Source organism: Colius striatus, chromosome 1 (genome assembly GCF_028858725.1).
Source record: "Colius striatus isolate bColStr4 chromosome 1, bColStr4.1.hap1, whole genome shotgun sequence".
Taxonomy (NCBI): Eukaryota; Metazoa; Chordata; class Aves; order Coliiformes; family Coliidae; genus Colius; species Colius striatus.
The window spans coordinates 23,269,512-23,292,702 of NC_084759.1; the positions used below are offsets into that span (position 1 = coordinate 23,269,512).

Below are 23,191 nucleotides of genomic sequence, written 5' to 3' on the forward strand. Positions count from 1 at the left end.
TCAAGACATAAACCAATCCTTTTGCTCTCCAACCATCTACATGCAGAGCAGTTATGGTGCAAGATGTTGTAGTCTTCTCACTAAAATACTTTGAGTAAAATCTAAAAGCTATTTGGTGAATCAGAAAAAAGGAGATCTATAAGTGTGCACTTGGAAAACTTTTTGGGACTGTGTGTATTTGGGACAACTTCTGTTTCTCTGGTCTGTTCTTGCACTAGTAAAGACACACACAAAAGAAAGAAAGTAAATTCCAAACAAAACATCCCCTTATTAATTCTAATCACATAAACTCAAAAGCAGAATTCCAAGGAGAGGATGCAGCATAATTAACAGGTAACAATCCTGTAATCTCTCAATAAAAACAATTTCATAATAATATGTTAGCATTTCTTACTATTATACATAAGCACTGCAGTGCCAAGTTCCAGTTTAAAGTTTCTAAGCACTGTTAAAATGAACTGTCAGCTCAAGATGAAAATGAAAAGGCAGTGGCCTACTAGATAGTCCTGTTACCTCTTTATGGTAATTTTAGGCATAAAAATAAGTAAGAATGCGTCACATTTTGTAAATGTGTAACAGTTGGTTACTAGCCAGTTCTGATAAACACAATAACTGTTGACCTAACTTTTCTAATTCAAAGCCTCCTTCTGCCACCATCAGAACTGAACCCCTGAGACAGCCTTTGGCATCAGTCCTGCAAATGCTACTCAAATGCTCAGTGAGATGGATTTAGTATTTGCTGATTTGGTCTATTTAAATCTTCTTGATTCACAAATCCAGACTCTATTTACACTGAGGTTTCACTGATCTGCAGGGATGGGCAGACTGCGAATTTAGACAGAGAATTTAGGACTGTTTAGAAGATGCAACAGATGAGATTTAAATCTGCTAGTTTTACTTTCATAAGTTTTTGAAAGTTCATCTGTTAATGTACAAAATATTTACATTGAGCAAAGCTAAAATTTATACTGAGCTTCCCCTGTTCTCTGAGACTTGTGGCATCATGATTTCAGTGTAATGTGTAAACATGGCATTGTCTGCCTCACAGACAGCTTTGTGTGAAGGAGCTGACTGATGGGAGGAGGGAATAAAGACAAAAGGAAAGGGCTACACTGGGCATGTTTGCAACCACTTCTTGCTGGGAGCAGACTTTGGTCAGAGTGCTGTCAGATGCACTGCAAACAAAGTGGATGAGAAAGGCTGGAGTATCAGTTATCTGTATTGGAATATATAGCTCTTGGGAGAGAAGGAGGGAGGAAGGAAGGAAATCAGTCAACCAGTCTAGAGTGCTCCTGGGCAAGAAGAGTCATCTCCTCTCTGTGAGTAGAGCATGGGAAGAATGAGAAGGCAGCAATCCTCTTCAAAGGTGATGATGTTCACCATAACAGGATACAGCTGGAAGCAGAGTGGATCACTTTACCTCTGTCCCAGCAGTATACTGGTCGTATTAAGTATTGAAAGCAAGAAGAATCAGGCGACCTGTGTCTATACTGTAGAGCTAATTTGCCAACATCAGTAATACCAACATTAAGGATACATAGGAAAGCAATTTATGTGACTGAAGGACACAGCTTGAAGTTTATTTACACAAGAGTGGGAACAACTGGAGTTAGCACTCTTCATGAGGAAGGACGGTTTGCAGGCAAAAGCACAGGCCTAGAGTTATGTATAGATTCTGCTCTTGACCATGCTGCAACCAACCAGTGTGACTTGTAGACAGTCAATGAGGACCTAATTTTTACAAAGATTTTTGCATCTCTTATCTGCCTGAACTATGCTGCTCATATAAGCAGCTGAACTACAGACAGAAATCTTCACCTCCAGCAAAGCCAAATAATTATGTTAAGCACAGCCTTTCTTTGAGAAAATGAAGCACTGAACACTAAGTCTCCTTCACTTCAGGTCTAGGCTTCTTGCACTTCTTGGGTTGTACAAAGTAGCCTGACAACAGAATGGGCAGAGGGCTTATGAGGTCAGAAATCTTTGCCCAGAGGTTGTAGAAATCTTCTTGAGGCTTTACTATCAATTTTGTCAATGGAGGGCAAGGTCAGAGTAAAGCATGATCTGCCTAATTTTCACTTAAGGAAATAAAGCCTACCAGATAATGGACATAACTGCTGCTGTAAATTGTACTGTGAACCAACAGATTTATGACCACATTCAGCACTGACAGTATGTGAAACTTATTTCAGAGCCAGGTTACAGACACTTACTGTCTCATCTCAGATGTAAAATGAAGACTCTGCTTATATATTTCATGGAGAAATGAAGGATCAGCCTAAGATTTGTAAATACTTTAAGATCCTCAAATTCCTGAAGAGTGCTTAGTAGAAAGACAAACTGGTGTGTGTTGTCACATTATAACTTCTTTTTGTGCTGGACTTTGGCAGCTCTTTGATAAAGAGCTTGTCACACACACTCACTAATGGAATAATCTCTGATCCCTGCTGGTCCAAGGGCAGCAATATTGAACAAGTAGTGCATGAGAAACACAATGGTTCTGATTTTGCTTCAGTTGTTTTTACTTTTGAATTTCTCTGGCCTCAAACAATGTCAGAGGGTCAGGCAGGCATCACATTGCCTACAGAGAGATAATGACTTAATGACTCATAGTCACAGATTACAATATTATTAGTTTTACATTTCTAAACAATGTCAGAAGATATCAGACATCTCTGGAACCTCTGACCTAAACTCTGAGACACTGTTTATAGCATCAAATAGCCTTTCTGAGAAGAGAAAAAAAAAAAAAAAAGAAGAGAAAAATATCCTTCCTAAAAGGATCACAAACAGTTTTCAGTCATGTAGGTTTCAAGACAGCATTTTGTTTCTCATTTTCTGAATCAAGTGATTTAGCACAGATAAACTATAGCTCTATAAACAGTTTAAGCTAATAGAGGCTGACACTGATACTGAAAAAGAAGCAATTCACTCTGTCTCATCTCTAGCCGCTCTGTCCCTCTCTCACACCAGCCTACCAATTCACGTGGCTGAGCAGTGAACCAGACTGAGTATCCAGGTTAAAACAAGCCAGAAACCTATAAAATTAACTTTAGCCCTCCCATTTTAATGAACTCAAGGTATCCGTTCAACTAAAATATGAGAATCAAAACTGTGCTCATCAGCTGCACTTAAAAAGAAAACATGAAAGCAGACTTACCACAGATAAAGGAAAAAGCCCTCTTTGTTACCAATATATGACATTCCATTCCCTTACTAATTCACAGAGTACACACTGCAGAGGGTATTGTGTTATCTGTAAGATCTAGAGGGTTTTCATGCCACCTAGTATTAGACTATCCAGGTCTCAGCTTCCTCTGCTGAGTGCATGGAGAGGCAGGTGCTGCCCATTAAATGCCAGATCATAACATTTGGCAAGGGAGGGATTTAGCTCACCCAGCTCTAAGCACCTACACCTAAATCAGTCACTCCAGCCTCTTCAAATACTCAACTAGCCAACATCAGCACTTTGGGGACATGAAGCACTTCAAACAGATGACTACTTCAGGGGGACATGGATCTTGCTGTAGAAGTGCTTTTCTTTTCTCCATTAACGGAATTTCTATGATGGACTTACAAATGCCAGCATTTGTCTGGTGAAACTGCTGTTTGTCCCTCAGACACCTGACTTTCTCATCAACTTCAGTACCTATCTCCTTTAGTACCTCACAAATGACCTTTCAGTGAAACAATTTTTGTGAGGGAAGTAGGGGAGACATGACACATCATTGACCTAAGCCCATGATTTTCACTATTCTTTCAAAATACTGTAACAAGTATGAGTCATCTTTTAAAGGCATATTAGCAGAATACCTACTGTGACACAAGCTTGCCAAAGAAACCTTCATTGCACCTTTTAACTTGTCAGCCTAGTTGGTTTCCATGAAAGTGCACAGCTAACGTCAGTGCCTTGTACTGAGAATTGAACAACTTTGTCCTGCATAATTCTCTGCATATTATTCCTGAATTACAGCACCCCTGCTATTCCTAACATTGGTCTTCTCTGCTACATTTGCTAATCTCAATAAGATACCGAGCATTTGGTTCTCTAAATGCCCGGGTATATGAGCTCCTGGGGAGTGGAGACAGATAAGCTCTTTTTGACCTCCCAACTCATAACAAAATTGGAAAAGAAAAACTAAATCATCAAAATACAATGGATCTGATTTATCTCTGTGTTACTCCCAAGTAATGTATTAGACCACTTGGATCATGGGAGTTAAACAGATGCAACCTGGGTATGACACAGATGGAATTAGCCCTTTTGTCATTTGGATCCATCTCCTTTATATAGAATCACAAAATGGTAGGGGTTGGAAGGGACCTTTACAGATCATCCTGCTAAAGCAGGTCCACCTAGATCAGGTCACACAGGAACGTGTCCAGGTAGGGTTTAAAAACCTCCAGAGATGCCCTTTTTTAAAAAATATGGAATAGTCAGTATCTTCAGGAATAAGCAGTGAAAATTTGGTTATTGGAGAGACATGACAGACTCAAGCAGACTGAATGCCTGGAGGCAGACATGGCATTATTTGTATTTGCCTGAAATACAGCATGTACAGGAAAAGCAGTACTTTAAAGGAAGTATAAGGATCTAGTCTCCTGAATTAAATTTGAAAACACTCAGTTTCAGGATTTATCTCTGATTTAAAGCACTGGCCAATTCAAGAAATAGCCCATTAATTTCTAAAAAAAAAAAAAATCTGTGCCTCCAGTAGGTTTCTAGACTAGATGATTCACTAAGCAATAATAGTACTTTCTGCATCACACTGCTGTTAAAACACTGTTACAGGCATGTTTGACAGAATGCATGGACTGTACTGATGAAGATTTACGAAACTGGGTTTTTTTTGTACTAGCATTTCCTGAATTTCAACAAAAAGAGAAATGTAGACTTCAGAAAGAAGAAAAAAAACCCAAAACTTAGGTTCTCTGCCTTCTCTCACACACACATCTAGTCAAACAACAGTATTACTGCAGTACCACTTCAAAAATATTTACATAGTATTAATGAGATGGCCATTAAGCAACAATACTTGTACATGCTCAAACATTTGGCAGAGGTAAAAAACAAAGTTGGTGAATGCCTTTTTACTGAATTCTCCTACCTATTTCGACTAGAATAAGCAACAGATGAGAACAAATGATTGTGCTTTTGCAGAAATGAAAAACAGTGAACTTATTTTCTAAGGAAATAGCTTGTGGGAAGACAATAATGTTTTCAATTAGTAAGCAAGTGGAACTCACCTTCAAATTTCCATTTCAGTGAACAGGATTAGGTCACTTAAATACAGATTTTTTTATGGTGGCATGCACATCATTCATTTGTGGAAGAAAAGTATAATGTCTTAAAAGATACTTTTAATATAACAGATTTTGCTTTAATCAAAATTGCATACATAACTTGAAATAAGCACCTCATCAGGAGAAAGAGAACTGCTGAGCTATTGACTTAATGGGCAGTTATTGCTAAAACCTATTGGATTTGAGATTGGAGGAATGGAGGGTGGCATATGCAATGCCAGTATCTGAAAATGCCTCTGAAGCTGTTTGTGGAAGAGGTGCTAGTAGGACTGATACTTGTGGCAGAAAATTACCAGAAAGAATGCTTAAGGACAGAATAAATGCACCAATAGTAATACAGGCTAACAAAGAAATTTAAGTATGGTTTTGGGAGGCCAAGTTCTTTGAATATCATGCAGATATGAGTGATTTGGCTAATACAATATCCTTCCACTTCAAACAACTTCTGTTGTAGTTGTCTATCAGACTCAAAACATGCTGTCGAGGGAGAACAATAAAAAAAGATGTCAAGAAATAAAAACATCATTTCATTGCTAACTAAAAGTGAAAAAAAAAAAGAGATAGGAATAATTGGTTTTCTTTTACAGTGGATGGATATTGCCTGGCAGTCTCACAGATACACATTCAATATACTCATAAACGATCTGGAAAAGAGAGGAATAAAAAGGGACAGAGTCTTCCAATGATATTAAATTACAGAGGTTAATAAAAACAAAGTCTGACTGCCAATTGCTGCAAAAGGACCTTATGATTCTGAATGAGCATAAGATAAACAGATAAAATTCAATCCAAATAAATACGGTCAGACGCTGAAAATAAAATCCAGTCTCAGGCATTCACTAGTTCCTACTAGACTCCTAAGATTCAGTTTATCACAGTTCAAGAATTACAAACAAATTAATAATCCGGTAGCAATTTTACAACAATAAATAGGTGTTTTTTCACATACTCCACAATTACATTTTGGAACTCACTGGTAAAAGATGCTCTGAATATCAAAAGAACAAGTGAATACAAAAGACACAACTAGTGGCAAAAAAGACCATTTGGGGCTATTAATTACAAAACTGCAATATAGTGTCTGCCTTCAATGTGTCTGCATGATAAATAGCTCAGAGGAAGCTGAGATGATTTACTAAGTGCTTATCCTGTTCTTACACTTATTTCCTGAACATCCAATGTTCGCCAATGCCAAAGAAAGGATACCAGACTAACAGTGCCTTTAATTCAATCCAGTGAAGCCTTTTTTATCTTCTGTGATGATCATGGTCACTGCTGGCTCCCAAGTAATTTAAAACTGAGGCAAAATCCATCTGCATTTTGGAACCTAGACACTGATCCTAAAATAGCTTATATTTAGCTATTGAGAAAGTGAATAAAAGCCTTTTGAGAAAACCCTCTGACAGATTTTAACAGACTTTGATTGCAGACTACAGCACTACGTTGTGAAAAAAAACAACCCACAAAATAAATGTTGCCATTATTGGTTAGAAACTAAAAATCCAGAGCTGAACACTTTTGCTTACAGAGAATGCAGAGTGGAATCCACCCTGAATTGTGCATAAGCAAAAAACAAATTAAAAATCCTAAGAGACTAATTCTAAAATAAGCAATGAAGAAAAAGATGCAGTAGTGGCTCTGATGCCTGGAATCTATCCTATGTAACCTCCAGATGAGATGAATCACTCTTTAGAAGTGCCTGTTTCTTTCCACTGTCTATGAGGGCAATCTAAGTGACTAGTTCAGATGTAGAAGTCTTTATTAGTGTTGTCTAATATCATATTAGATGAATTCCATAGCTCTGGAATCTCATAAACTGTTTTGCAGATCGTACTCCTCTCTGTAGTGCAATATTTGCTGAACATGTTACTTCAAAGAAACACAAGGATAATTTTAATGATAAACGGTAAATTTTCAGGTTACTGAACCTGAGAGTCACAGATTGTTTTAACTATGCTGTAACGACTTACATCAGTTTTAGGTCGTGCTCCAGTTGACACTGGGTAAGATAAACAGTCTATATCCTGGTATTCTGCTCTTCTACTTTTCGAAGATCCCTTTCCTTGATGATCGGCATAAAAGCTGGTCTCCAATTGAATAGGGCACTGTAAGAGAATTTAAAAAACCCCGTAAATAAAGGCAAGTCATAAATATCTTTAATGTGAACTGCAAGATAAAAACACTGGATTTTTATATTTTTAAAGCTTTTTTCCTCTGGTGTAAGGTAAACATTTGGCTTGAATCTTTTCTCTTAAAACTACCTGCTGCATCATTCTTACTATGTTAGATATCTGGATATTAAGTGGTTTCCTTAACAGCTAATATACACAACTGGAGAACTAATAAATAGTAGCATATCTTTCTAAATATCAATTAACTGAATCACCTCTGCCTTAGAAAGATAAATGGTTTTATTCAAATTATTTAAACATATCTTTTAATTTTATTTAATGTTCATTTTTCTAACTTAAAGTGAGATGCAGCAAATTCTCATTTTCAAATATCAGACTCTGAACTTTCCACATCCACTTTTCCTTGTCTTTCAAACCTGGGGAGACTTCACTTGATCACTCCACTCCTACACCATTTTTAACAAGATGCACGTCTTAACTCTGTACCCACATGTACCTGGCCACACTGAATGCCATGCTGGGAAGAGACGAACTGCACAACATTCCCCTACTTATCCTTGTTTGCCTCAAAAGAAAAATGAGATATGTGGGCAAGGAACAAGCTGGGCTGCCATCCAGCAATATCTGTGCTGGGACCAGTCAGGGAACCAGGATTGTGGCTGTGCTGCAGAGCAGTCCCCAGCTGTTGGGTACAATCAAAATCGTCCCATTTTCTGGCTGCTCCCCTTCACAACATTTTTAGGGATGTAAAATGAGGAGGCTTTGAAAAGCTGACAAAAGAATCAGTATGCAGCCCAAAAAAGTTTGAAGGTTATAAACTAGGGCAGAAAAATTAATAGGACATGTAAGATAAAGACAAAGTTTTGTTCTATGAAAGTCATATCTCTAATAGAAGATGGAGTCATTATAATCAAGCAGGATTTCTCAGTTTACTATCCATGAATGATAAAGGACTAAACTGGAAAAGAAAATTCTTGTTCTTCAGATCTGCTGTTTTTTTTCTGTACTGAAACTGAGTACTAGACATCAAATGGCAATGAAACATACATTAAACAACAGGGAAACAAGCTGTTCACAGCAAGGGTGTTCTGTCTCTGCTGCCTCATTTACAAAATACCTCTTTTTATATTGCTTAGGAAGACCTTTTTTCTTAGGAAAAGTAGATGTTTTAGAGAAGCAATACTATTAATTGCAGTTTTCCAAAGCTAGTGGTTTTGCTTGTTAGTACATTCAGATAGCTCAGCTTTTTGTACTTAAATAATATATTTTGATGACAGATAATTATTTTTAATATCTTTTCTGGATCAGATACTGAGTCATCCAGCCAGTGCTGCTGCCCCATACTATTCCCCAGTAAGAAGTAACTTGCAGTTTACACAGATGTAAGGACAGACCAACTCTTACTATTCATCCAAAAATTACTATGTTTTAGAAAACACCTTAAATTTGTTCACCAAAATAGCACAAGACACCTTACTCCCACCCAGTAAGTCCCATAACATTTATTCACCCAGTCTATTTTATTTAGCAAATATTCAGACTCCTTCCTGTAAAAATTTTGTTCAAGCAAGTATTTTTAGTAATACATACCTTCACGACAGGAAAATTTAATGAATAATAGAATATCAAAGAGTTACTTCCACAAAAAGGTGAAAAATCCTTCAGTAGAAAACCAACTGGCTCAAGCTAGCAATTAAATTACAAAATGTATTTCTGAGACACAGCATTTGCCATAAGAAACAAATACTCTGTTGCCTGTTAAAAATTGCCCAAACCCTCAAGAGACCAATTTTCAGAGCAGCAGCTCCAACAACCACGCTGCTACTCATATGGTAATCACCTACTTCAGAGTCCTCTGGTCTACAAGTTGTCCTGGCATCTGTGAGCACTTCACCCAACATCATTTTCAGTCATAATTTCTTGTGTCAGTTCCCAGTTTATAAATCCAAATAAGACAAAAACATATGAAGATCCCATAAATGGTTCATCATTTTATAGAAGCCAAATGTATACAGTTACTAGTAAACATATGTCTGAGATGGGTCTTCTTTCTATTTAAGTTTCATTGTGAGTGACAAGAATAAAACATTTGATACTTGTGGAACAAATTACAAGTTATAATAAGAAATATGGGCCAAATGGGATGAATTGATAGAAGATAAATTACTCATGCAACTTGTATGGAAACAAGTTCAGTCTTTTTTTTTCCACTGCAACTGTCATTTTGAGATTTGCAAAACATCTTTATTCACAGTAAATTCATGGGAAGATTTAGAAGGATGTATTTTCATTCTTTAACTACATGGGAAGACTAAAGTCAACTCATTTTGAGGCAAATTATCCTTAAATATTTAAATTAGGGCAGATGATTCTCTTGTCCTACAAATATCTTTGTGGTAGACAGCAATGGTATCTCATCATCACTTCCAGAACAGATTTTCCCTGACTCTTTTCTTGCTCTGTTCTTGCTGGTGTCATCAGGCTGGAGCCTGTCCACGTCGTATTGTGAACTTGGCTCTTTCAAGTTTAAATAACATGTCCAGTTGAAAAAGCCACAATAAAAATGTGTCTGAGTCAAATGTTTACCTGTCCATAGATAACTAAAATAAAGCAAGCTGTCCTGGTAGACAGTGAGAAGAAAACATTATGTGATAAAGACAAGTATAATGCTCAAATATAGTATTAAAGAAAATGGTAATTTTGTCATTGATATTAGAAATATCCTTGAAATATCTTTGGACTTACACAAACAGATGCAGCTACTGGTAAGGGAAATGTCTGCCAAAACCAGTGAGACTGGCTTGGGAGTAGGTTTTGTTAACATTCTAAGCATGACCAACTCTGTATCACATGCTGGAACACAGGAAATTCCACTTGAACATAAGGAGAAACTTCTTCCCTGTGATGGTGAGGGAGCCCTGGCACAGGCTGCCCAGGGAGTGTGTGGAGTCTCCTTCTCTGGAGGTTTCCAAACCCGCCTGGACGTGTTCCTGTGTGACATGATTGAGGTGAACCTGCTTTAGCAGGGGGTTAGACCAGATGATCTCTAGAGGTCCCTTTCAACACTGAACATTCTGTGATTCTGTGATCACTAGCACAGAAGGGGGCGTATGTCCCAGGGAAAAGGCTGTTTGTCAAAGTCCTGGCTTCTGTACTCAGAAAGTGTCTTGCCACCAAGCTTCCAGTCTCTAAAGGGGGCCTACAAGAAAGGTGTTGAGGGACTTTCTGTAAGCACATGCAGTGATAAGAGGTAATGGCTAAAAACTGAAAGATGGTAGATAATAGGAAGAAGTTCTTCACTGTAAGGATGGTGAGGCACTGGCACAGGTTGTCCAGAGAGGCTGTGGATGCCTCATCCCTGAAAGTGTTCAAGGGCAGGTTGGATAGAGCAACTTGGTCTAGTGGAAGGTGTCCCTGCCCATGGCAAAGAGTTGGAACCAGATAATCTTTAAGGACCCTTCTGACCCAAACCATTGCATGATTCTATCATTCAGTAAGTGCAAGTATTTGGAATGTTGGTGTTGGTATTCTCTATGAAACCACTTTTGATGTTCTTATGTATCAAAGGGCATTTGAAAACATTATATATTTGGACTTGTTTTTCTGCTATCTACATGCTACACACCCTTCACTAAATGCTCAGGCAATGGATTTGAAGTCCATTGTCCTATAATATTCAAGTCTGCAAGGGAAAAGAATGATGCCTAACAAAATCATGTCTTTTGCCTTAGTAGAGTAGGTATAGCCATAAAATCACAGGTATTTTGATCACTGGTGACCAAATGAGACAGCCTCACAATGGGAAGGTCTTAAACAATAATGTCTTGGATTTCACTTCAGGCAGAAAAGCAGACTACAGTGCCACTGTATTTTGACAGAAGACATTGAGCAGTCTCCAGCAAGAAGACAGAATACTGTCCATTAAGAGACAAATTAATGATGAAATTAATTTGGTTTGACAGAGCTCGTTCTGACTTGCTGATATGCACAATAAGAAAGAAATGGAGTCATGACCATTGTTACTAACACTTTGCAGAATATGAAAACATGTAGTGCAAAGCATGACACTGATGTACAACTCTGAACATCCTACCTTGAGAGACGTGAACATTTACATTATGATCCACACAAGACATTTACTGAAAGAATTAACTTTTACAAAATTAAGCAGCAATGAAAGAACAGCAATGGCAAAAACATTCAAAAAACCTTTCTTTCCAGGAATCTCAAGCCAACGCTAACTGCCGCAAATCTAGACAACTCTATCTTAAGAACTGAGTAATCATAGCCTAAAGCAGGGAACAAACACTCCTACTTCTCATGGTGTTCACTCTCCAGTAACTTATGTTCATAAAAACTTTTGCTTATTCAAAATTAAAAATTACTATAATAATATCATTGCTCCTTAATCCCATTTGCCCTCAAAATAAAATCTTGGGAAACTGCCTGTCACCTGCCATCATGAAAAATTATCAACTCGAGAAATGAAGCTCTAAATCACATAAAATACAGAAAAACGTGAATTTCAACTCTCAGTGAAGATACATGGCATCGCTCTTGCTGTTATATCTTTAAATAAATAGAACAAGTGTAAATAGGCTAGCTCTGGAACTTTAAATTAGCAATATTCTATCCTGGAAAACTATCAAATCACCTGGATTAAAATTCCTCTCTTAAAAAAAAAAGTGTTTAATTATTTTAAGCCATACTGACACAAAACTTGCAAGTTTCATCCTATGACAGTTCTGGTTATTTGGCTGTTAGTTGTCTAATAAAATTATCGAGATTTCATTATTATGGAGTGAAAACTGTAACTTACTTCATCCTTGAACCTGACCTTCTCAGCCTATCCAAGAACACAATCAGATCTGAGAACTATGGCTTGATGAGATTCTGATAGCTAAATGTTAGAAAATGTATCATATGACACACACATTCTTACCAGTTGCTTGTGCCTTTTGGTGGAAGGAGTACTAGAGGGAGAAGAGCCAGCACTCAGAGCTTCTTCAATATCTAAATTCAGTTGTTCCAGTTTCTTCATAAGACATGACATAGAGTCTGACCATTCAGATCCTTTTTCTGGTTGGGTCTAAAAGAAATCAAACATATGTAAAGTCTTAAAATATTCAAGCTTTTTGTAACTTGATGACTTTTTTTTTTTTTTCCTAGCCCTCAAGGAAAGAGTTGGCCAGTTCTTTCCCTGTCCTTGAGTAACTTTTCTCCATTTAGAAAGCTTCAATTATCACTCCAACCATGATGACAAATATTCATAGCTGTTCTTCATATTCAAATGGTTACACTCCGCTTCTGTAAATCTGAATGGCTTTCTAACACTTCATCTTGGGTGAACCACTGCTAGTTCAAGCTAAGCAAAACCAAGACCAAATCAAAGTAACTTTAATGTCTCCTCCTTCAGCCACTTCTACTTTAGCATCTCTACACCGATTGCTTGTTGTCAATAACAATCAGAACACTGAAGGTCATCATGTGCACTGTATTTTATTCCTTATTATAATTCCAAATTTCATCAAGTCTTGCAGCTTTCCTCTGCCCATTGTTGGGAACACTTTATTGGTCTCAAACACTTTCTGTTTTCATGGATGAATCTTCCCCTTTTATCTGAATTGGTTCATTGTAAAAGGAAAACATACATCTATTGTAGTGTCACTGCCAAAAATCACTTTCTTGTTCTATGGTTTCCTTAAAGTCCTTTCCAGTAACTCCCCTCAGCATCTTTCCATGGCAGTCCCTCTGCATGCTGCTTCATTATGCCTTGTTTTCCTTACTCAAATCACTTCTAATGAGCTACAAGAAAAATAAAGTCACACTGACCTCCCTGTCATCATGGGTAGCTACTGCTCCCCAGAGCAGTCTCTGTCCTGAAGCTGCTTCACTTCTTTCATCTTTCTTATTTCACAAAAAATATCTATCTCTGTATAGAGAATAATTTCATAGCAAACAATTCTAACAGACTGGGCACATAGACAGTAATATTATGTTGCTGTCCTGTGAAAATCCTAAGGGCATCATACCAACCCTCCAAAATACCTAGGTGAGTTAGATGAATATTATTATCATTATTCTTACCTGATAAAATTTTATAGTGATTTTTTTTCCTTGTAAGGGCTTCACAAGTGGGACATAGACATAATTATAATTTACTCACTATCATAGAAAAAAATCTTTATGAACAGAATCCAGGAGGCTCACGCTACTCACTGACAATTACTAAGGGAACTGCTCATCTTCACCCCAGTAACTAGGTTCCCCATATCATCAGACACCTGGTCCCATATCACCAACAGACACATGTTCCCTTCAGAGGGGCTAGTATAATCTCTGCAGGAATTATTTTGAAGCACCAAAATTAAATATCCAGTCTTTAGTTCTCAAAATCTTTATTTGGGTTTCCCAAATTTCTACAACATCTTTTTCCTGGAATGCTGATAAAAGTACTAAGCTCTGTTTCAACTCTGTAACTATTAAAATTATTTAAGCAGATAATTGGATTGTTTCCCATTATCTCCTCAAACATTTTAAAGTTAAATATAGGATGTCCCACACAAAGTGAGTTTCAAAAGACACTCCTCATTTTGAATTCATTCTGAGTGACACAATCTTACACAGGAAAGGTGCATGTTGATATATGTCTACACCACTTTTTTGTAAACAATGTAAAGATTCTACATTTTACTGTAGCTAACACTTCCTTAAGTTCTGATCTTTCTGATACTAAAGAATGCTCAAAAAACTCAACATGGACAAAACACACAAACCTACAGTGAGTACAGAAAGTCTGTCAAAATGTAATAGGAAGGTTCTATTTCTCAACACAGTTAAACTGTAATTTAAGCAAAAGGAGCTGTAAGAATGTGCTTTCTTGCCAACAGTAAACAATTCTGAAGCAACAATTACACATGAAAATGTGTCTGATTTCCTTGAGCTATGAAAAAATTGTACTTGCCAGGTGACAAGCCTTGAAGATTACATTAGAAGTTTAGATTTTTTAGTCCAATAAAAAGTAGCAGTACAAACAGTTCACTTTCTGTTCTATGACAGCAAAGAGTATTTCAGGGAGCTGGTGGTGTGTCTCTAATTTATCATTTTCCATAAAAAATACAAAGATCTAAATTTGTGGATAGTTTAAGAAAGGCTTAAAATATTTCTAAGGCACTACAAATGCATGTAACAATACGCTTGCTATTGTGTTAGAATAAAAAGTACAGCTCCATGTGTAAGGAAGCACACTCTACCTTTATCTCAACAAATACTCCTAAGGAGTTTCCCCAAACGATAACTCTCCTAGCTTTCTACATTCAGTTCTGTCTCTTTTAGTTCAGTAAAACTCTATATTGTGTCTATAAAGGCGAGGAGGAAAAAGATGGGTTTTCATTATCCTTCAAGATAAAGCCAAATGGGTCTAGTTAACAAATGCCATTCACTAATTGGAAATTTGGCACAAAAGCACCCTTTGGAACAAACGCTGATTGGCTACGTATTTCAAAGGTTGCCTGAAATTCCTGCTGAACAGCAAAAACATGATGCTGCTTACATTCAAAAATATACAGCCTGCACAGTAGGACTTCTAACCAGTGAATAAATTCTGCCTAATCCATTCACGACGAACACAGCTCCCCAGTGTTCAGCCATAGTAACTTGGTTGGACATTATCAAAGTGCTCAGAAGAGCTGAGTATCAGTGTATCCTGACCATAGCAACTGCAGAGGGAGTAAGGTCAGAGTATCTTTGAAAGCTTTTGTGTCTTGCCCTTCAGGAGGAAAAAGAATCTCATTCAATTATCTAAGAATCATGGTCTGCTTTTATTCATTGTTTTTCCCCTAAAAAGGTGTACAGGGAGAACACTCCTTTCCATATACTCTCAAGGTCTCCTTTCTTTGTTGGAATTGCAGTCATTTAGCAACGCATAGGAATGCTGTTATCTTTTGAAAAACCTGAAATGCTTAGAGACAGAAGTTGAAGAACACTTCACATGTGTTATGTTGGAGTACAGAATCATTTAGGTTGGAAAAGAGTCTTATGATTAAGCTTTTTGGTGAAGACACTTTTCCTAATATTCAATCTAAACCTTCCCTGGTGCAACTTGAGGCTGTTTTCTTTCATCCTATCATAGGCAGATGAGCAGTAGTAGAAAGTGAGACCAAAGAATCCCTTGTCAAACAAATCCTTCAATGTGGAGCAACCTTGCTTACGAAGATCATGTCATACATTAATCATAGAATCACAGAATGGTAGGGGTTGGAAGGGACCTTTAGAGATCATCTAGTCCAACCCCCCTGCAGAAGCAGGTTCATCTAGATCAGGTCGCCTACAAACATGTCCAGGTGGGTCTTGAAGACCTCCATATTAGGCAGAGCATGACATATTGCCTTTGAAAGTGAACTCCGTTGCTATATGGATTCCTCAAGTTCCATACACTCAGGTTACACAAAAAATAAGTATTACAAAACAGAAGCATGATGTGCTAAATAGAAAATGAAGTGGTATACACTTCCTTAAAGCAGTTACAAATGCAGCTAGTATGCTTCAGATAGTTATTGTATATGAAGAACTAATCCAACTGTTTAATATTTACTAAGACACATTTAGCAATCACCCAAACATAACATTTAGTTGTAGGTTGCTACTTTCTACAGTAACCACAGTTTGTTTTAGAACAGCAAGCTTAGTGGTTTTGTTACATATACACATTCATATCAGATTCTGTTCACTTATATAGTTCAAATTTAATTACTACCTACAAATTACGGAGGTAAAACAGGGTGCAAGATTGTGGTCCATCACTTAACCAATTACTTGCTTTTCCCTTAGACTGAGAAGTAAATACATTCCAGACATTCAACTATTTGTGCCTTTTGGACCAAAGGCTTCTGCAGCCTGTTTTTCAGCTTTCAAGTATTCTTCACTAATCTTATTCAGCAAAAACATCTGTGATAAAAGGCATATTTAATTCAATGTTTTGCCCATGAAGCTTACTGCAATAGGCATGATAGCTGCCAGCAAATCTAAATATAAACTGAAAGAATGTGGCAGAAATGAACAAGTCCGTATAGAACACTCATGGGTCAGGGTTAACCTTGCTGCCAGACCTCATCTTATACTGGAGGCAGAAAGGCTTCCAAGAGAAGCATTCTGAGAAAATTACACAACTCTAAATTTATCTGATAACTTGTGGCTTTCACTTCAGAACCCTTCAATAGCTCCGATTGTTCTGATAATTAATGTATTGTACAACATTGAATGAAAAATTACTAACCTCAAAAAACCCCTCAAACAATTCTATTTAACCCTCTTCCTTAATAGTAAATCTGTTTGGATAAAATTCTCACTGATGTAACAGCCCAGATCTGCAAAGAATGATTTTGTGGAAGGATTTCAGAGGACATATCATATTTTGCTTTTTTTTCACTGATAACGCTCCTCTCTTCTCAAAGGAAGCCCTGTGTAAAAAAAGGTCTCTCAGCCACTAGTGGCTTTGCCTACAGGGGCTGAGGGAGGAAGCCAGATTGATTCCTTTTACAAAATCCTTCTAAAAAAATATTTAGGATACAAAGGATTCTTTTATTCTCAAAATAGTTTTATGTGTGCCTTCTATATTGAAGATAACATATTTCAAAGTGATTTTTCCTTCATATACTACTATAGTGTTCCTTAAACATTTATAGAGCTCTTAGATGGACAACTAAATTGTGGCACCTTTATCTTGGAAAGGAGGTAAACTAGCAACCTTTCTACTGAAGAACTACCCATCTGAAATATTCAAGGAAAGTCTCTTCAATTTGTCAAGTCAGCAGGCAAAACCATGTGTGTATCTAGGTTGCTGGGAAAATGGAAGCCCTTCAGGGCATAAAATTAAAGCAATCTGGATCCCCAAAACATTCAACTAAGATGAGCTATTTGGAGCTCACCAGTTCTAAAGAAACAGTACAAAAATACCAATACAAAAATAGTGCTAACTTCATTGGTTTTAAAGGAATACCTTTTCCAAGATGAACTCTTTCCCCTCAGACTTACAATATTTACGCTTCTTAAATATGTCTGCATACTGAGCTTTGGTTTCTCTTTCTATCCAGTCACTTTCTCTGTGCTTTCCTGTCTGATAGCATGCTGCCTCGAGCTACTGATTTCTTCAAACGAGTTTTCAAGTGACACAAGTCATACCTGCATGAACCTGATGAAACTTTCTAAGTACTTGATGCTCTAGAGCAAATAAAACTATTTTTGGAAGACACTTATGGTTGTTTCTGGCTTTTTCTCTATTTCCTCTTACAGTGTCACTGCAGAAATGCATTCATCTTCTTTCACTAAGCTCAACTGTGCATTTCTGTAATTTACATGTTTGTGTTTTAGTAAACCATCAATAAAACTATGTCTTTTAATGATGAATACAGGACAAGATTAAAAAGAAATGTGAAAATGCTGACTTTCAGGCATAGAATAATAAGGATATACACATGGGGTTTTTTTTTAATGATTAAAAAGTGCACAATATTGCAGAAAAGGGAATCCAAAGAGGTAGTACCACAAGAAAATAATGTAACACCACCCTTGCCTCATTTAATATCTTTTACTATTTGATGTTTTAAAGGCAATTTTAGACTCAATTGCTTTTTATAACAGCTTTTTAATCTTTCAGACAAGGAATTGGTAAATTTGGCCTTTAATCTGCAATCAAGACATTGATCTTGCATAGTGGTAATATCCATCGTATATCAGAAACCAAAATTCTGAAGTCCCATCTCTCTTTCAAAGGTTCTTGTATCAATTCTTAAAGACTATTGCTCTAAGCTAGGTAGGACAGGAGCTGTGGTGCCAGTGGAGTCTTCCAATTATTAGTTTATGGAAATATCTCCTAGACGAAGAAACCTGAGCAAATTTCTGGGACTGAAAGCCATAAGCTGTACCAGCATGCTGCTTCAACCAAGACAACAGAGAGAGACTGGAAGAGGAAAAGGAAGGAATATATATGAAGGTGTGTGGCATAATGCTTTGGAAAACAATTGCAAACTACTGCAAAAGTTTTTAAGTGCAGTTGCCCTTTGTCCCAGATAGTCTAGTATGAAAACTGTTACAGGTTTGTTTTGTTTCCAGTAAAAACAACTAGTTTCATATTGGACTTCTCATTTTAAAAATGACACCTTAAAATGGCATGTAGTTGACTTCAATATTGAATTGTAATTTGGATTTGCTCCAATGATTTAAAACCTCCCTTTTTATTCTCCCAGTTCACAATGTCTACAGCAATTCTCCACCTTCTAACACATTATGATGTCAAGCAACACCAAGTTTCACAAACAGGATGTCTGACAAGCCTGTACTGCTGAGACATGCCACAGAAGTAGCATGTGAATGGCCAGACAAGCTGTCTTAATTGACATCTGCTCCTGCTTCAGGACATGAATTATCCTCTTGGGTTATCCTATCTTCAGCTGCTTTAGAGCCAGCTCACCATTTACCAATTCCTCCACCGTCTGAGGCGGAGGAAGTAAAATGTGCTTCTTGCATCCCAAACACATGCAGTTTGTCAAATTCCTGACGTTGTCTCCATTTGAATTCAGTTTGGCACCATCTGCAACAGTTGATTGTTGTTGCTATAGTTAATAGTTGCAATAGTTGTTCTCTGCATACCACAATTTGTGACCATGAATGTCAAAACAGTTTAGATATATAGGCATTAAGACCCATTTAAAAACTTCTTCACCGAAAATTACTAACTTCAAAATACAGTAACTGTTACCATGACTGCCTTGGAAAACATAACCAACCAGTGGCTGTTTACAAAGGAGTATCTTCTTGCAGTGCTTGTTGACTAAGCAATGGTGTGTTTCATAGAGGGTTGATCTCATTAATTTTTACAAATACATAAAGGGTGTGTGTCAGGAGGATAGAGCCAGGCTGTTCTCAATGATGTCCAATGATAGGACAAGGGGCAATGGGTATAAGCTGGAACAGAAGAGGTTCCAAAGAAACATAAGGAAAAACTTCTTCATTGTGGGGGTGCCAGAGCCCTGGAACAGGCTGCCCAGATGGGCTGTGGAGTCTCCTTTGCTGGAGGTTTTCAAAACCCACCTGGAGGAGTTCCTGTGTGACCTCACGGTGGTCCTGCTCTGGCAGGGGAGTTGGACTAGATGAGCTTTTGAGGTCCCTTCCAACCTTTAAGATTCTGTGATTCTGGGATTCATACTGTGTTTCAGAAAAGCTGAGAGGCCTCATGCCACTAAATCCACAAAAAGTTACATAGCGTACTGGTAACTTTCAGTGTGTTTAGTTTCACCTATAGACTACCCTTTAAGATCAGATAGGGCTTAATCTGTTTTGTTTAAAAAAAGGTCTATCTCTTTATGAAACATTGTGGTTTAGAGCTATCCAGGATACACAAGAGCTGGGCTCAGCTTTGTCTTTGGACTAGCACATTATATGTCAGCTCTCCCATCATTTTAAAAATTGCCAGGAAGAGGAAAAATAGTATCACTTTAGCACTGGGTACAAATAGTTGTATAGGAAGTTCCTCTTCCTCTTCTTGCCAAAGAGGAATCCAGCACAAAAATTTACTTTTGTGGCATCTACCTTGAGTGGAATAGATCAGAAGAGCTTTGTGAGCTTTAGCCAACAATTATGCTCTATAAAATATATAAGCACTTTGATATGACTAGGATATAGGTCTTTCTAGTCCTACAAACAAGACTTCATTCTCAGGCTAAACATTTGAGTTGCTCCCATCACATGTAGTTTCTCTTCTTTGTCCAACAAATCTTTTTGCACAGGCAAAGCTTCAAGGGGAGAATCTATGCCAATAAAAATTTATCATCCAAAATTCTTCTGGAAGGTAGAAAATATAAGCTAAAATGAATAACTTTCTTTTATGAGAGCTTAAATTGAGAAAACAGATCAGAAAACAACACCCCCTTACTTTATCTGTGCCTGCCTAGCTGAATGGCCAGTCTGAGATAGTGGACAGCAGCTGATGCCTAAAGAAGGGGTGCAGAAGGGGCAATAAGAACCTCGCACTTCAGGCAGGACACTCTCCCAGTTTTCAGTACCATAAGCTGCAAGTTCTGTCACAATAGTGGCCATGAAGTAGCAAGGTGAACAGGAATTTCATGTCAGGCAAGCAAATTCTGCCTGTCCTACATTCTTCTCAATTTGATCCAAACATTAAAGATTTAGTGCAGTTCGGGATGAATTGTCAGATCACAGCCAACAAAAGCACGACAAGGGCAGATCCTCAGTTTTCACTTAAACTTTCACGCTACGAGGTCCACTGCTCCTTTGGAAACTTCCATCTTCTATTAAACATGAGCATAGCCACAGAGGTCCAACTTACTTAAGAAGTAACACACTATCCTGAATTATTATGTGATGATGCTTGAGGTCTTTGGTAAATAAACGGTCTAGTCTAAATACTAGACCATTATAGCAAATAATATTCTAGTCTGACTTAGATCTTCCAACACATAAATGCAAACCAGGTCATGTTGCATCTTAATATGAGTACCCAGGAGAAAAAAAAGATTCTCCAAAGTGTGAACGACTGCCACCTTAACTGCTCTGAAATGCTAACAAGACCTAAAGCTCTAATGTGCTTCTGTGCTACATAGAGCCCTCTTTATGCATACTTGTTCCTTCCCCACCACATTCTTTTTCTGTTCTATGTGGAAATGAGAACATCTTTCTACACTGAAAGTGAGTCACATTTGGAAGAATGTAGGGAAGTAAATACCTTTGTGGAGCTCACAGAAACCTCCTCTGGTGCCATGACCTTGCTGGACACAATTATGTGTATAGTAAACCTTACTCCTACTATCTCTAACAAAGGAAAACGAGTGTGACTGGTGAAAACTATCGTGTTTGCCTGGACATAAGTGAAAAGTAACACTGGAAGAGGTGAATGGCTGTGCCTGGTGACCAGTAGTCAAAAGTAACACGAAGAAAGAAAATAGTAAGAGCAGACAAAAGGGATAGTGATAGGGTGATATATAAAGAATTACAGTGACCCATATAACACTTAAAAGAGATCCCAGACATAGACCCCTTATGGGCTGTATTGGGTCTGCGTGACTGTGATTTGGTAGTGGGGTTTACAGGACTGGCTTCTGTGAGAAGCTGCGAGAAGCTTCCCTTATGTCTGATGGAGTCAGTGACAGCTGTCTCAAAGACAGGACCACTGCTGGCCAAGGCCAAGCTCATCAGCAATGGTGGTAATCCCTCTGGGATAATGTATTTAAGAAGGAGGAAAATACTGTGCTTCAACAACTGCAGCTGGGAGAGAGGAGGAATAATATGTGAGAGCAACAACTCTGCAGACACCAGGGTCAGTGAGAAAGGAGGGGAGGAGGTGCCTAGGCACTGGATCAGAGATTCCCCTGCAGTCCTTGGTGCAGCCCTGCCCCTACAGCCATGGAGGCCACAGGAGAGCAAAGATACACTTGCAGCCCAGGTAGGACCCCACACCAGAGTGGGTGGATGCTTGAGGGAAGTCCATGCTGAAGCAGCTCCTGGCAGGAATTGTGGATGCATGAAAAGAAGAGCCCAGAATAGAGCAAGTTTGCTGTCAGGACTTGTGATGCCAGGGGGCACCCATGCTGGAGCAGTTCCTGAAGGACTGCACCCCATGGAAAGGACCCACACTGGAGCAGTTTGTGAAGAACTGTCTCCTATGGAAGGGACTCCACACTGGAGCAGGGGAAGAGTGTCAGGAGTCCCTCCCCTTAGGAGGAGTGGCAGAGAGAGTATCTGAACAACTGACCACAACCCTCATTCCCCCTCTCCTTTTGTTGCTGGAGAGCAAAGGGGCAGAGAAAATCAGGGGTAAAGTGAAGCTTGGGAAGGGGGCGGGGGAAGGAAGGTATTATTTTTATTTTTCATTATCCTACTCTGATTTGATTGGTAATAAGAGAACTTTCACTGTATTTTCTCTCCCCTGGCAGCAGAGGAAGGGAGTGACACAGCAGCTTTCGTGGGCACTTGGCACCTGGCTAGGGCCACCTCACCACAGCAGTGTGCCCCAATTTGGGGCAGGAGGAAGCATGACCTCACACTGAGCAACATGAGCCAACGTGGGTGCCCTTCCCCACTCGCCTGTCAGGGCCTGGCTGTGTGCAGGTTTTCAGTGCGCCCTGCCCTGTGCTTCTTACTGCAACACCTGACGTAGGGCTTTGCCGAGAATTGATAAAAAGGGTAATTAAAACCAGTAAATTTCATATAGTGGTTGAATTAAACACACATTTGTCTGCTCCCTCAGCACACCACCCCCCAGGGTGATGCCTCAGCTGCCAGAGCGCACGGTGAGGGAAGCAGGTGCCTGGTGCATGGGCACTGGGTGTCAAGAGACACCAGGAGCTGCCAGCAGCCCGTGTGTCAGCACTGGTGCGGCCCTGCCAACCTGTGCACATCTCTGAAAATACCGGCATTGATGCTTCTTTCAAACCTTGGGAGCAGACTCTAAAGGTTAAGATGGTAAAGGATAGAGAGAGCTAGTAGTATCTGGCAGACAAATTTCTAAATTTAAATAACAGAACTATCCTGAGATACCAGAGTGACAGAATACTTAAACAAACAAGTCATCTCTGTGTAGGTAACTACAACCTTTTTTTCTTAAAACTCCAACATTCTTCTACACCAATTTTCAGTTATTTTCATGCTAAAAAGTTATATATAGTGAAAGAATTTCCAAGGAAACTGGTAATAGAGACTGTGTCCATGTTTTATAGCACTTCAGCTATTCGATATTTTCTGAG

The 23,191-nt window shown here is 38.4% G+C and overlaps 1 protein-coding gene across 7 annotated transcripts in view; it reads right to left on the bottom strand.

The window, feature by feature from the left end:
* Nucleotides 1-23,191, bottom strand: part of STARD13 (StAR related lipid transfer domain containing 13) — a 298,693-nt gene that overhangs the window by 206,790 nt on the left and 68,712 nt on the right. For all 7 annotated transcript variants that reach the window (XM_061993647.1, XM_061993616.1, XM_061993630.1 and 4 more), the window contains 2 exons: nucleotides 12,379-12,525; nucleotides 7,275-7,409 (listed from right to left, as the gene is read on the bottom strand). In XM_061993647.1, the coding sequence (XP_061849631.1) occupies nucleotides 7,275-7,409; nucleotides 12,379-12,525 (282 nt within the window). The remainder of the gene's footprint in view (nucleotides 1-7,274; nucleotides 7,410-12,378; nucleotides 12,526-23,191) is intronic.